Raw genomic sequence first — 17,184 nt, 5'->3', positions numbered from 1 at the left:
TCAGGTAAAAACAACATGATGTTTCGATCTCTGCTAGATGATCCATGCTTGCTCAATATAGATGAGATATTCCCTGCAGAACCCACTAATGACTTCGAATAATTAATTAATTGTGTTTATAGACATACAAAATACAGAGAGGGCACATGCTTATGAAAGAAGTAAAAAAGTGTCAACACAAAGCTCCATGGAAAGAAAAAAATAGATCCACCTTGGCATTTGATAATGACGGGAATAGAAAATATGAACCTGCAAGAAATGATGACAGACTTTACATATACAATTGAGAAATGTTGTTGATATGGAGAGCCAACATAGACTAAGAGCCTATTAGCTCACAGGCACTCCTACTCAAATACATTGCCAAGTATGCATCAAAAGTGGAGAGGAAATCTAAAACTTACACTAATATATTAGCAAGAATATATGCATTCCAAGAAGCAAATGGCCCATCTCCTGTAACATATAGAAAGTTCATAACCAAGATTGTATCTCAGCATGACATGGGGGCACAAGAAACATGTCACATGCTTCAAAAACTGCCCCTTGTTTGTAATCGTCCTTTCACATCTTTGAATGTCAGTCAAAAACTGTTTCAGCGAATAACAAAGACAACAGGAGAAAGCTAAATATGTTCTACCTACTTGCAAACCTACATTAAACAACCTTCAGAGCTTGAGACCAACAACAATTCTTGAATCTACAAGATCTTACTCCTCCTTTGCGAGTCATAAACAATACAAGTGGAAAGAGAGACAGGTACAAGCCATTATCAATGTTTACTCAAAGTTATATAGCATTCCATATGAGGACTCCAATCAGTTCAAAATATTTTGTTGGAGCGAGCTATTCTTACATAAATATTTTCGAGATATAGGAAATGACATAGGACTCTCTAAAGATTCAATAATTGCAAATTGGAAGAACATGAATGCAACCAAATATGATGTATGGCATGTCAACCACATCATCCTAAAGAAAGCCACTTTAGATTAACGAGAAGAGGATAGTGTTGGTGAAACAACATGCAATAAATAGTAGGGATGAATGGATGGAAATTGTTTTCACAAATGGGAACCTCAAATAAAATTAACTTAAACGAACTTGATGTTGGGTAGACATGACTTTGAAAAGGGCACCTCAAGTTCAACTAGAGGTTGTTGGTTCAAATGTTGTGGTCACTATAGATACTGTGTTATTGGCTACCAATAAGGGTACTCGTAGGGCAAGTACAGCGCAGGACTTGAGTGCATACTTGAGTCAGAGGTTTAGCATTAGACGAATAGCGCCAACATGTACTATTCTCTAGTCTATGAGAGAAGTATCCTAGGAGATGGATCTAATAGCCCCAAAGGAGAAGTCACCCCACTGGTGCAGTTGAGCTACCACCTCCACCTCCGTCGAGCAGTACTGTTGAGAGGATGTTAGAGGCAATGATGGGCACACAGAAGCGGCCCACATCAAGCTCATTCACAGCCATAAGGGAGGATGTAGAGGCATACTTGGCTGACATGGTGACTCGAGGTTGCCAAGTAGTGACTTCTGCATAGACACGCATATTGGAGACAGTGGTGCAAGAGTTGGAGCAAGTTCTCTCCTTCACGCGAATTGGTTGCCCAACTGCCTTTTCATTATGCTTCGAGGTACAAGGATGGCCAAACACAGAGACTCCAAAGATGCGGCAGGAGTGGACCACTAGAGAGCTGCTTGTCCTGCATTTTGTCACCACAAAATGCAAGTAACAATACGAAACTTTTTCAACTTAGTTTTGCATTTCTCTGAGTTTAGTTCGTTATTTAATTGGTTAGTGTTGATCCACCAATCAGTACCAATTGATATAATGAATCTTTTTACTAAAGGCCTTTGTCAAATCTTTTCCGTTTTGCTTTTTGTCGAGCCTTTGCTTGATTTTTGAGGCCTTCATCGTCCTTTCTTTACTTTTGGGTTTGTGTTTGTTAGTTTATAATCCTTTGGTCTTGCTCAAGTCATGACTTTCGGTTTTCCCTTCGATTCGGTCTAACCTAGAGCTCAATCGAAGTTGTCAATCAAGAGATATGGCCATTTTAGTGCCTAAAAGTGGACATTTTTTATGCAATAACACGAATTAAAAATATCATGTTATTTCTAATTTGACATTCACTTTTTGAAAAATATAACTTAAATTCACTTTATGTTATGTTTTTAAGTTACTTTATCTTTTAAATTTTCACTTAAAGTAACTATAGTGCACTTTATGTTATATTTTTTAGTTGAGTTACTTTTTTATTTTTCACTTAAGTGACTATTTTAACTATATAATTCAATTTAATTTTTAGCATTTAAATCAAATGCTCTAGTAAATATTACTTTTAAAATGGTATTTACATGTTATATAATTAATAAGATATGTAAATATAATTTATGTCCCACTTAAGTAATATTTTAATGAATTTAAATTGATATGTGCTTATTTAATTTCTTAAAGTCATCAAAAGTGGACATTTTGTATGTCATTACATGTAAAATCCATCAAAAGTGAACTTTTTACATGCCATTGCATATAATTTTCAACTTAAAAGTATTAATATATTAAAAGTGAACCTTTTCCATGTCTTTGCATATTTAAGTCATCAAAAGTGGACATTTTATATGCAATTACATGTAAAATCCATCAAAAGTGGACATCTTACATGTCACTGCATATAAAGTTCATTTTGGTGGACCTTTTTGATGTTATTACATCAAAAGTCTATCATAAGTGGACCTTCTTGATGCTACTACATCAAAAGTGAAGTTTTATGCTTTTACCTCTAAATAGTGCAATGCATTTTAAAACATGCATCCTCCCCCAAAAGGTCCGATTTTGCTTGAGCATATTTTAAAACATGTAATAGCACCCAAAAAGTGTGATTTTCATGAGATGCATATTTTAAAATATGTAAGTGATCCAAAAAGGTCCGATTTTGATCCAAAAACATGTTTTAATATATACAATGACATTCAAAAAGTCATTTTTGAAGAAGCACATGTCTTTGCCTCCCAAGAACCCGATTTTGATCATTGTGAGAGATTTACTTGATGGTTGTTTATCGTACAGGGTAAAAGGATACCTATCGCATGTAGTACAATAAGATATAACACAGAACAGATACTTTATTCATATTCGCAATATGCTCATTACAATGATTCCAATGATGATCATGATCCAAAGTCCCTTCCGAACGGTGTACATATACTTTCCCGAAGGGGTGACTCAACCGTCACGCGCCCATTTAGATACAATTCTACCTGTCAGCTACAATATAGAATTTACCGACAACATCATCTCCCCCAAAAACAACAGTTGTCTCCAGACGACAATACAACAAAACTCAAAATAAACAACTGATTACATCGTATAGATACTAAGCAAAGGGATGCGTCCCTGGTGTAGTGGTCGTTCGTGCCCTTAATTCGTTTAGCTCCGCCGGTAGCCTATAGACTTGCTCCTTCAAAACTTCCAATTCCACTTCCACCTCCATATGAAGTTCCAAAGCTGACTGCATCATCCCAGCAATCTCTCCCAGCTCTTTCTCCTTCTCATCTGCTACTCTCTCTTTCTTTGCTACTATCTATTCTCCACTACCAATTTCTGTAGCTAACTCTATCTGTCTAACAAGGCTACCCTCTCGGATTCCCAGGCTACACTCTCCATGGCTAGCTTGGCAGTTGACTCCTCCCAAGCCCTCTTAGCTGCTACCTCATTTGCCTGGCTCCTCCAAAGGGTGTTATATGCCTCCCTGTATATCTCCACTATCTCCTAAGTCAAGGCCTCTACTCGGCTCTCCATACCAAGACCTCCCGCCGTGGCCTCATTCTGTTGCATCTCTGCAATCTCTACACTCGACTATCCCCGTTCCTCGAAACAGACTGTAAAGGCAGTCAGGCATCCTACTCTCATGAAGGATACTACTCCCTCCAGCTCCTTTACTAGTGAGTCTAAACTCTGAATCTCTGTAGATGCCACAACCTGGTGAGCCCGAGTTGCTAGAGCTACTATCTCAGCGAAGAATGCCTCTCTCATCCCTATCTCTAGCGCTACTAGATGCTCTTGCTGCACACCCATAGCCCTCTCTACTGCTTCTGCCATCCACGCAACAGCACTATGCGGTAGTCCCTCATCCTGTGTCGGCTCCACCTCCTGTGCCTGCAAGGGGTTTTCCTCCATAACTACTTCTCACGTAGGTTTTACTCTAGAATTTACCGACAACAATGGTTTTGCATGAAATTTTTTCCATTAGGGTCCTTTTTGCTTGGCAATAGATTTTCTAACTTCAAAAGTGGATTTATCTTGCTAAAAAACAATTATTTAAACTCCTTCCAAGGGCACATTTTTGGAAAATTCTTCAAATAAATCCATTTCGAGTGATTTAAATCACGTTTTTACAAGGAAAAGAGGAGTGTTGGCATCTTCAATAATTTGCAATACATCTTGGCTCACATTTTTTGCACTTAGAAGCCAAAAACGTTTCCATTTCATGCCTTTTAAGAATCACGTTTTTGCTAAAAAGCCCAGAAAATTGGGGTTTTTATCCACATTTTTGCATTTTGGAGTCACATTTTTGCATTTTGATCCATGTATATACATTTGGGAGAGTCTTTTTGCATTCACAAGTCAAAAATATGCATTTTTAGGCCACATTTTTGAAAAAACGGCCCAGATTTTTGCATTAAAAAGTCATGTTTTTGTTCAAAAAACTCAAAAAAATGCATTTCTAGGCTTTCAGCCCATACCTTTGATCAAGAGGGATTGTTTTTGAGTTTTAAATGCATGATATTGTCTTTGGAGACCATGTATTTGGCACTTTCATGTCAAATTCGACCCTTGTTGCTCATTAATTTTTGTTAAATGCAAGTACCCAAAAAGTCAAAAAGCTATTTGAAAATCCGGATTTGAGGAAGAATTGGTCTTCAAATTCTATGATTCTTGCTATTTTGGCTCTTTAACCTCCAAGTGGACATTTTAAAACTTGCTCATCAATTCATGCTTATCTTGCTATTTCCATGCATATTTTAGCTTGAAATTGCACATTTGTCCATATATATGCCATGAAAAGTGCATTTTACCTTTTAAAATGATAAAAACTCTCATTTTCACACTTTTGGAGTTTCCTCACACTCCAAATTAGAAATTGCATGTTGAAGTGCATTGCATCTTGACAATGAGTCTTTTGCCCAAGGCATGTGTTTGTTTTGTGTTTGCTTTTGTGTTTTGCTTGTTTGCATTTTGGTTTTTTCTCCATTTTGGAAGAGATTGTAAGTTCTTTCCCAAAAACTTGAGCACGTTTCACTTCACTCCACTTTCCATTTCATGTGAAAGCATCATCACATTCCACTTCCATTTTTCATGCCACAACACTTCACATCTCATCTGACAAATGTTGAAGCTTTGACAACAATTTTTCGCAACTCCTGTGCCTATATAAAGGAGTGCCCCCCTGTTGTAAAAATCATCTTTTGTTGTATGCAAGAAAGCTCTTCCACATTTGTGCAAGCATAACTTTGATTGTGTAGTACAAATTTGGAAGAAAAGTGAATAAAAGAAGCAATTGAATTCGAAGCTTTGACTGGAAGCAATTGTGATAGAGCAAATTAGAAGCTTTGACTGTAATTTGTGCCTATTTTCTTGATTCATGTTATTATTGTGTGTTCAATAAAAGAGCATAGTGATTTAAGAAGCAATCCGAGCCGAAGCTTTGGCTGGGAGTGGTTGTGGAAAGATATAGCTAGAAGCTTTGTTTGTATCTTATATTTCTTTCTTAATTCGCAAAATAGTTAAGTTATTCTTACTTTTAGTCATCCTTGTGCCCTAATTCTAAAGCTTTTCCATATAGAAGTACGACGGGACTTAGAGCAAAACCAGTACATTTTCAGCTAGTCTTTGAGTTAGTGAAGGTTTATCGATATCACTATTTCCAGCTCTTGATAGAAGTGTAATTAGAGATTCACCCTGCCCATTATTCGTTCTACGAGTAAGTGGATTCTTTCTTGAAAGATAAGAAGAAAGGATATTGGTAACACCCATTTTATAATATCTCTCGACTTCTTGCTTACCTTGAGTTGATCCAACGAATGGTGAGAAGGGGTAGCCTTCCCTTTAAGGTAGGAGAGACTCTATCTCACACACTGTGGCTGGTCATCCTATTATATGATTAGATTTTTACTCAAAATTGTCGGTTGCAAAATATCCACCAATAGAGCCCGTAGTAGAGAGCCGAGTGGAAAACCTGACGTGGGAAATAGTACAGGTATATCGGGATGCATACTATGCTCTATAGAAGAGTTAGGCAGATTGGGTAGCAGCATAGAAGGCTTGGGAGGAGACATCTACCAGATTAGTGGCAGTAGAAGTCAGCTTGGCCACGCAACAGTTAGCTTGGGAGACAGAGCGGGAAGCACTCATTGCTGAGAGGGAATCAAAGAAGCAACCTTCGTATCTCAGTTAGAGGAAGCAAAGCAAGCCAATAGTCGGCTATAGATGGAGTCGGATTCAAAACAGGTGGAGCTCCAAAACATAGCTAAGATGATGAAGAGGGCCTTAGAAATTCAGATGTAGGCTAAGGTGGATCTGAACACCCGGACCCAGCAGGTGCACGAGTTGCAGGCATAGCTAAACGAGTTACGGGCACAGTCGAAGGCTACCACACCCGCACCACCAAGGACACACACTTCTTCTTCTTAGTCTTGTTTTGATGTACTTAGTTGTCTCTATTTTGTCGCCTGGAGACGAATTTTCTTTTGGGGAGGATATGTTGTCGAAAAAAGTCTAAGCACAACCAACAAGATTAGTTTATGTCCAAAAGGTTGCATGATAGTTGAGTCACCCCTTCGGAATATATATGTACATCGTCCGAATGGAACTATGAATCATCATTGTACTTGTGATTGTATACTCTGCTTATATGAATAGAGTACTATCTTGTTCTATGTTATATTCTAGTCTTTGAATGCAATAAACTATTCGTTTACCCTGTACGGTAAACAATTGGCATATCCCAACATCTACACAAAATTGCAACACAATTCATAAATGCAAAAAAAAGAAGTGCAATAGATAAAAAGATCCTCAACATCTTTTTGCTTTCCTGTTTTGTTCTTTCCATAGACACTGTTTCGTGCTCTCATTGATGGTTGTGGTCTTGTTGTACGCTTTCAGTCCCTTCAACTCATTTGCAATCTCTTGTTGGACATTCATAAAATTATCTTATCTAACTTTGACATTCCAAGCTATGCATTATCAACAAAGCAACATCTAGCACTCACAAAATTACAAACCACAATAAATGTTTGTCCACTAGACCATTGTACATGATCGATTAGGGTATACTAGGTACAAAAAAATCCTAGTTAATTGCTTGCATAGGGAAACATTCTCAACACTAAGGCCTTGCAACAGCAAAAAAAAACTACTCAAATTGGCTCCTACAAGAGTTGTGGCATTCAACATACATGCATTGACTATATGTTTAGTGCTCAGGATTACTATTAAAGAAATGCACCCATTGTAAGGGCAAGCACTGACAACATTCCAGGAGGAATTACAAAATACAAAATATATCCTTCGTGATGAGTTGAGCTTCATTGGGCCAAACCTATTGCTGAAAATTGATAGTAGACTGTGCTCAACATTTCCTCTAAATCAACAACTATGCTTTAGCAAAGTCTCCATAATATTGGTTGTTAATCTTGCCCAGTTACCCCCTCTAATGGGCAAGCTTATATACACATCCCATTCTTTTGTCAAGACATTGGACAATTCATAACAATTGTCACCTTACAAATAATGTTCTGACAATGAGGTGAAAGTACATCACAGGCACAATTTTAACATTTGTTTCATAACATACGAAATGCAAAACCAACACAAGAAGACTGGAAGCTCATGATGAAACATACAGATAAAGGAATTCCATTAAAATGAAAAGGAAGAATTTGACAGCTTGGTGCATCCATTTGCTACCAATGATCTAGTTGACCTAGACAATAAAGAATGTTGAAACTATTGAACTGTCCAATTGCCACAAGTAAAGAGACAAGCACCAGAAGCAGAAAGAAAGATGCAGCTGTTAAAGAACAACTTGAAACAAAAAGTACTACTTTGCAAAGTTCAACGCATCATGCTCTTAACAAACATGTGGACAAAGCAAGGCCCATAAGTGGAGCCCTCGACGAAGTTATTAACAATATCGCCTTGGCTCTAGACCACCTAATGTTATGATGTATGTTGCCACAACAATCAAAAAATAATGATAGGCCATAATACCAATAGTTCTTGTTATTGTATTAGACTTAATTATTATATTTTGTTGAATCACTTGTTCAGGATCAGAATATGATGAAGGATTGAATATGGTGTGAAATGTTTCCAGCACTCTAATATCCTGGAAGTCGATATTCAGAATTTCCCTGCTTTCAATAACTTGAAGACTTAATTATTTCTATGTTCGTTGTATTTAAAAGCAGAGGAGATCGATGGATATATATACGGGCAATATGTAGAGGAGCCACGACTAATAGCCGTGACTCATATTTGAGTCACGTCTATTAGTCGTGGCTATTCATAACTAAGTGCAGTTGATATAATATATGTGCCCCATAACATATGTGAAAACAAATGCAAGCGCTCGATAACATATACCGAGTCTAATATAAACTGACACCTAATAATGATAAGTCAAGTTCATATTTAATACCGATGAACCTCTAATTTAATGTGAATAGATATATAATCATAACTTAAGTCTTTGGTTTATATTTAGAATAACAGCATATATATATATATGTTTATCAAATATCACATATATAAGATGACATAAGTATAATTATAAGAGTTATGAATAACTCTCCAACTAATCTATACATAAACACTCCCTCTTAGATTAGTAGGGTAAACACGTATAAGAGGTCTTTGATCAAAAGACTTCTTTTATCCAATGTCAAATATAAAACATTGTAACACGTGAGAGTTTGGCCTACAAGAATATCAATTTCATGATATTCACCAATCTCTCAAAAGCAATGGCCTATCAGAAACATCAACTTAATGATGATCGCCAAATGCTCACTGTGGTAATGGCCTATCAAAATATCAGGGCATGATATACACCAAGTACCGAAAATATATCTATACGAAAAACTTGTAGATAACCAAATTAATGATATCAACCGCCTTGTTGTTTGATTTACAAGATAAAGCCCTTACATGAAACACTTTCACAAAAATGAATCATGCTACAAGTTATTGTAAGGACGTCACTTTACAACAACTTCTCCTGATACAAGTGAAAACCCTTTTGAAGTCGTCACTTCTTAAGAATTAACACAAGTTTTATTTATAATATATATAATGTACAATAATCAATTTCTCTTAGACATGTCCTCAGATTTTACAATCATACCAAGTTCTTTACGGAAAAATTCCACCTTTGTCTTAGCAAGTGGTTTGGTAAGAATGTCTGCAATTTGATCCTCTGTACTAATATATTCCAGCTTGATTACATCCTTCTCAACCATGTCTCGAACATAATGGTAAGGTATCTCGATATGTTTTGATATGTTATGAAACACAGGATTAAGAGATAGCTTGATGCAGCTCTGGTTGTCACAATAAATAGTAGTAGGTGGAAGTGGCTTCCCAAATAATCCAAATAGAAGTTTCCTCAACCATACAGCTTCTCTTGCTCCCATAGATGCAGCTATGTACTCGGCTTCTGTAGAACTCTGTGCTACTGAAGATTGCTTCTGACTAAACCAAGATATCATTGCTGAGCCCAAAGTAAAACAACATCCTGAAATGCTCTTACAATTCTCTGAATTTCCTGCCCAATCAGAATCTGTGTATCCCTTCAAATTTAATTCAGTTTTAGAGTATTTGAGACCATATCCAATAGTACCACTGAGATATCTGAGAATGTGCCTTGCTGCCACCAAATGGGTTTGTTTAGGTTTGCACATGAACTGACTAAGAACATTTACAGCATAACAAATATCAGGTCTTGTGTTCACCAAATACATTAAAGAACCAATTATCTATCGATATAGAGTAGGATCAACACTTTCAGAATCTTTAGTTGCTTCTTTTAGTTTCAGGAGATTTGTTTCCATAGGAGTTTTCATTGCCTTGCTATCCAACATGCCAAATTTGTTAAGTATATCCAGAGTGTTCTTGCCTTGATTTAGGAAGATCTCTTTTGAATGCTGCCATACTTCAAGTCCTAAGAAATAGTGTAGTATTCCTAGATCTTTCATTTCAAATTCAGATATGAGAGCTTGTTTACATTTTTCAATTAAATGATCTTCTCTTGTAATCAACAGATCATCAACATATAAAACCATAATTAACATATCCCCCTGTATTACTTTGTAATATAAATTTGGATTGCACTATTCTTAGAGAAGTCAAGTTTGGTTAGATGCTGATCTATCTGTTCATACCAAGCTCGGGGAGCTTGTTTCAATCCATCTAAAGCCTTTTTCAATTTGCATACATGAGTTTGTTTATTGTACACTTCAAATCCTTCTGGTTGTTCAAGATAAACTTCCTCTTCTATAACACCATTCAAAAATGCAGTTTTTACATCCATTTGATCAATTTTTCATCCCTTGGATGCAGCAATGGCTAAAACAATTTTGACTGAGGTATATTTGGCTACTGGAGCAAAAGTTTCATCATAGTCTATTTCTTCCTTTTGGGAGAATCCTCTAGCAACAAACCTAGCTTTGTATTTGTCAATACTTTCATCTGCAGCATGTTTTATTTTAAATATCCATTTGGAGGAGACAACTGATTTATTTTTCGGTCTAGGAACAATATCCCAAACATCATTCTTAAGTATAGAGTTATATTCTTCTGTCATGGCATCTTTCCAATGTTGATGTTTTATGGCTTCTTTTACATCAAATGGTTCAGATTTGGAAATTTCACTCATTAATGCAATGTAACTTGAGTATATAGTAGGACATTTCCTCTCCCTAATGAAATCTGAAGGAATGGAATTATTTTCTTCAATTAGCTTTTTGGCCCATAAAGGTCTTTTCCTTTCCTCGGAGGTGTGAGTAATGTCCATAGGTTCAATTTGTTTATCTTCCTCCATTAGAGACCCCCTCTCATTATCAGGGTTTTGTCCTTCTAGAGTTTCTTCTGAATTTGATTCATCTTTAGATCCTTTGTAGGCCAAATCTTCATCAAATATTACATCTCGACTTAGTTCAATATTCCTTTGTCCCGAGATATAGATGCGATATGCTTTTGAGGTTTCACTATAACCTACAAAGATTCCTTTCTTTCCTAAGGGCTCTAATTTGGTTCTCTTTTCTTTAGGAATATGTACATAGACAGGACAACCAAAAATTCTTAGGTGCTTACGATCAGGTTTCTTCCCGGTAAATACTTCTTTAGGAATTTTAAATTCAAGATAAGAGTGGGGACATCTATTTTGAAGGTAAACAGCAATATTTGAAGCTTCACCCCAAAGAAAAGTTTCAAGACTTTGATCATGAAGCATTGCTTTGGCAGAATGAACTATAGATCTATTTTTTTCTCTCAGCTATTACATTTTGTTGCGGATTGTAAGGAACAGAACACTCCCTCTTGATCCCAACAATTTTATAATAGTCTATAAAGATATCAGAAATGTACTCTTTACCATTGTCTGTTCTTAATACTTTTATTTTCTTTCTAGAAAGGTTTTCTACAATGGCTTTAAACTCTTTAAATTTAGAAAGGATTTCCTCAGATTCTTTACTTTTAAGAAAATAGAGCCATGTCTTCCTAGATAAATCATCCACAAATATGATGTAGTATAGAGACCCTCCTAGAGATGGAACTGACATATGACCACATAAGTTTGAATGAATAAGTTCTAGAATTTCTTTGGATTTGGTTTGACTATTATGGAATGTAGTTTTGATATTCTTTCCTAGAGCACAACCTTTACAAGTTCCTTCATGATATGGATTAAGCTTAGATATACCTGTTACCATTTTTCCTATAGAAGATAGTCCTCGAAAATGAAGATGACCTAATCTCCTGTGCCAGATTTCATTTTCTTTGAAGGAATCATGAATTAGAGCTGAATAAGAGACAGAGTTAACTTGATAAAGACATCCATGTCTTGAGCCAATTTTGTATGCATTTTTTATGTTAGAGTTATTAGGCCAAGCTAAGACCTTTCCTTCCATAAATGTAATTCTAAGTCCTTCATCTTCAAGAGCAAAGATAGAAAGCAAGTTTCTTTTTATGCCGGGTACATATAGTACCCTTAGTAAGTTCAACTGTTTTCCCTGATTTCAGATGAATGGTACATGTTCCTATTCCCATTACAGGGTAGCTTGTATCATCTCCAATGGTTACTTCATCAACATAGTCTTCTTGTAGAGAGTCTAACTGCCCTTTAAAACCTGTGATATGTTGAGAGGCTTCACTATCAATTACCCAAGTGCTTGATCTACTTGATGATTCACTGGAGAGTGCTGAATAGAAGGCATTATGTTTAGAATTCCCATTAGAGTTTTGAGTGGTTGCAAATGAAGCTTAAGTCTTAATTCTATCAGGACATCTAGATGTTGGATGTCCAAATTTATCACACCTATAACATTGCATTTTGGAGAAGTTGGTGTGCTTTTTCCTTCCTTTGAATTTTCTTTTCTTCTTATTTACTTGAGTGGATAGAGCATGTACTTCTTCTTTTGAGGAGGAAACATTTTGACCTCGAGCTACTTGCATACACTCTTCTTGTATACAGTCAGCTTTTAGTCTTTCAAATTTAGGTAACTTAGACCGAGAGCATACCCCTTGTCTAAAGGTATCCCATGATGATGGAAGACCTTTTAGAGCCATTATTGTTAACTCCTTTCCATCACATATATGTCCTACAGAAGAAAGTTGATTTCGAAGATCGGTTATTCTCATGAAGTAAGAGAAAATTTTCTCTCCTTTATTCATTTTAATATTTGACATTCTATCCTTTAATGTAATGATCCGAACAGTATTGTTTATCTCAAACATATTTTCAAGAGCATTGTACATCTCATGTGCAGTGTCTAGTTCTGAGATTACAGGAAGTAGATGAGTTTTAACACCGTCCACAATAATTTTCATAGCTTTATTGTTATCACTTTCCCATTTTTCTATTTCATCATTTCCTTTAGGTGACGGGTTAGATTTTTCAATAAACTTATTTAAACCATGTTCTTTAAGTATAAGTTTCAGACGTAGCTTCCAGCCTGCAAAATCTAAATCACCTTCTAGCCTATCTTCAAGTCTCATGCCATTCACCATTTTATTAACAATATCTGATGCTTCTATAACCTAGAAAATTATAGTCTGATATCAGGATACTTCTTTTAAGCCTGCTCTGATACCATGTTATTGTATCAGACTTAATTATTATATTTTGCTGAATCACTTGTTCAAGATCAGAATATGATGAAGGATTGAATATGGTGTGAAATGTTTCCAGCACTCTAATATCCTGGAAGTCGATATTCAGAATTTCCCTGCTTTCAATAACTTGAAGACTTAATTATTTCTGTGTTCATTGTATTTAAAAGCAGAGGAGATCGATGGATATATATACGGGCAGTATATAGAGGAGTCACGACTAATAGCTGTGACTCATATTTGAGTCACGTCTATTAGTCGTGGCTATTCATAACTAAGTGCAGTTGATATAATATATGTGCCCGATAACATATGTGAAAACAAATGCAAGCGCTCGATAACATATACCGAGTCTAATATAAACTGACACCTGATAATGATAAGTCAGGTTTATATTTAATACTGATGAACCTCTAATTTAATGTGAATAGATATATAATCATAACTTAAGTCTTTGGTTTATATTTAGAATAACAGTATATATATATATACGTTTATCAAATATCACATATATAAGATGACATAAGTATAATTATAAGAGTTATGAATAACTCTCCAACTAATCTATACATTAACAGTTCTTGTATCACTGGGCAGTTGAAGGCAAATGCCGCTCAGAATGGTGTGGGCTTTAAACATAGAAAAATCCCAAGGACTGACCCTGTAGAAAGAGACAATCAACATTGGCAAAACTAAAAAGACAAGGGATCACATTCACAGTCATATCTAGAGTGAGGCAACCAATGTTGTCCTTCGAGAGATACTCCAAAATGTAGAACAATTTATACACCATCATAAGGAAAAAGGAGGAAGCTCAATTGCAACAACTCTTCCTGACTTACTGATTGCCCTAGGCTTTTCTAAATTGGAAGGAATCTTAATATTCACTTAAATTTTAAATGAATAAAAAATATTAAACATGTGTGCAAATTGTGGATGCATAGACAGATTAATGTAACTCTTAGAACTTTACAATTATAAAAGATTTTTAATACCTACTGATTTTAGATGTTAGAGAACTTATGTTTATGAAAAATGTCTTACAAATTAATGAAACCATTTTCTTCAATTTGTTCAATCCAATATAGTAATTTACTCATATCTTACTATCGGTGAAACCACTGTACATTGTTGATGCAAATGCTAGTTCTAAACATGTTTGTATCAGAATAAATGGGGCAGTGCAGATCGAGTCATATAGAAGCCACGATTTAGAGCAGATCACAACACCATCTCAATGTCTCCCATAATTTAGGATAAGTGAGGTCCTTTCAAATTTAGTTGATGATTGCCATTGCTCCTCCTAGTTCTCTGAGTAGGGTTTCCCAAGGGTTGGAAAGAAAACTATTAACAAAATAACAAATAGTTTTCATGCTGATTCTGCACTGACTTCAACCTTGTCCTGGAATTGGCCCTATTTATGAGTAATTCAACAATTTCATGAGTTTTGCAAGATTTTGCAGGTTATTGCAAGGATTTTTCCACTTTTTTGCCATTTTTAGGGATGTTAACATGATTTAATAGCAATTTTACATCCAAAATATATTGAAATTCAAGTCCACAAGTGGTCAACATTTTTTAATGAATCAGGATTTGTTCAGGGAAAAAATCAGCTGGCTCCAGGATTCAAGATTAATTGGGTATAGTTGAAATTTTTCGCAGATTATAGTGTTTAAGGTAAAAACAACACATAAATTTAGGTAACTGTTATAAGAACTCCCCTATAATATAGCTAAGCAAATTCCTATAAATTTACATATGAATTGTCGAAGAAACATGAATTGGAAAGATAATATGTTTCTTATGTACAGTTTTCAGTTTACTCTGCCTGAAATCTCAATAAAACCTTCCTTGAATGGATGTGACATTTGCTCAAGCAAAAAGGTGTTGGTAGTGTGCTTGGAACTGTGGTATATCACCAATTAGGATTCAGGTCACGGAAATTTACAAAAAGAAAATTTATAGATATTCAATGTTATGAAAATCATTTCTTTGAAAATGCATTGTTTTCCAAGTTCTCTCATACAAACCCAATGCGTACCAATGCATGGATCTGTACCAAGTTCTATTCAAGAATAAAACATCCCTTAAACTTGCCAATCCTTGTAACATAGAAACATTAACTGAAGGAAGATGACCTTTAGGCATTCCAAAATTTTAGAAGGTTGATGAGATTGAGGAGTGAGCATAAGAAAACTCCTTAACCAGTCATGAAGGGGTAAATAACGCTCTACAGGCATTGATCAAGCATCCCCACTATTTCAATAGTTTTTTTACATAGTACTCATAAATTTGGCAGAATTATTTTCACATAAATCCTAAACTTCACAGTGAAACTCAGAAAACTCGTAAATTTAATTAAGCACTGAGACTGAGTTTAGAAACCTGACAACAGCCACAAGTGAGTATAAGTGAAAGTTGAAACCCTTAGTTGGCAAGGATGAAATACCTAAAAGCCCTATAGAGTTTGTCATGCACAATCACAATTCTTATAGCTAATTGTACACAAAACTTGCAAATTTGACAGGAATTATTTCCTATTCAACCTAAGTTTAAAATAAACCTTAGAAAACTCATAAATTTGATTAGGTACTCAGCAAACTTCAGAAGGTAGACAAGATCGAGAACTGAGGGTCAGCTCACCCCTCAATCAGTAATGAGGAGTTCCATAAATGCCCTACAGGCTGTTTCTGGAGCAAGCTGACAATTTAAATAGCTTTTTAATACAGTGCCCAGAATTTCGATAAAAAAAATTACGTGAAAACTCAATTTTACACCCTTCCTTAAACGAAATTCATAAATATGACGATCAAACATAAGCAAACTCCACACCAATGGATGTAGAGATCTAAAAATACCCTATCCGCAGTCAGTTGAGCATGCTTACAATTTCAACAGCCTATTTTATACAATGCTCACAATTTTGGTTGGAACTTTTTCACATAGAACCTGAAATGTATATAAAACTTAGGAAAAAAACCAAGTAGATATATTTTAATGTTACTCTTAATTTACAATACAGCTGCGAAATGAATAAGAAGGTTTCAGTCTGCTAAATCACTCTTCTAATAAATTTTAATAAACCATACTTTGATCTGAAGTGATGGTATAAAACACCTTACATGAGCTATTTACTCTCGAAGGTCCGTGAATGATGATCGCCAATACGAATTCCGAGATGTGAAAGAAAAGCAGAGCAGAAAAGAATTCGCCTAATTGTACGAAAGCCACTTGGTCTGTTTGTGCCATCGAAAATATTGCAGAGGTGAAAGCATGTAATGCAGGAGACAAAGTTGTTTTGGAAAAGTGAGCTGCTGTAAACTTGTTACGGAAAAAAGCAAGCAAGGGAGAAATTGCTGTCATGGTGAAGATGGGAAAATATAAATGCCAGGGAAAAGTGGGCATCTATCCAAGCACTCTATTGGTGCACTTATTTTAACCAGAGATGCATTTGTCATGTACGATATTTTTTAATTACTAAATTAAAAAATTAAGTATATTACAAATAACTAGAAAAATTATTATTTATTGTTAATGACTATAATATTAAGTTTTACTTATTTAATTATATTTGGTTTTATATAACTAATATATTATTAATATATTATAGTTATTTCATTTTTCATATACATTTTATTATATTATTTATTAGTAACAATATATTATTATCTAATAATTTTATTTACTGTATAATATTATATAAAAATATTATTATTATTATTAAGTTCAAGTAGACTTAAACTAATGCAAGAGCATCCTAGGGTTTTTAACAATCATGCATGTTG

General features: G+C 35.2%; 1 protein-coding gene across 2 annotated transcripts in view; it reads right to left on the bottom strand.

The window, feature by feature from the left end:
• LOC149559482 (protein-S-isoprenylcysteine O-methyltransferase B-like) overlaps window positions 1–16,866 on the bottom strand; it is a 65,063-nt gene extending 48,197 nt beyond the window's left edge. The window contains exon 1 of one of the 2 annotated variants that reach the window (XM_089833402.1): window positions 16,522–16,866. In XM_089833402.1, coding sequence (XP_089689528.1) covers window positions 16,522–16,804 — 283 coding nt within the window. In that variant the 5' untranslated portion in view covers window positions 16,805–16,866. The remainder of the gene's footprint in view (window positions 1–16,521) is intronic. The other variant, XM_089833401.1, reaches the window with a different exon arrangement.
• Window positions 16,867–17,184: the final 318 nt, after the last annotated feature.

The sequence above is a fragment of the Cupressus sempervirens genome, chromosome 5 (assembly GCF_028749045.1).
Source record: "Cupressus sempervirens isolate cs-2001-9-10 chromosome 5, ASM2874904v1, whole genome shotgun sequence".
Taxonomy (NCBI): Eukaryota; Viridiplantae; Streptophyta; class Pinopsida; order Cupressales; family Cupressaceae; genus Cupressus; species Cupressus sempervirens.
This window is presented reverse-complemented; position numbering and strand designations above follow the sequence as displayed.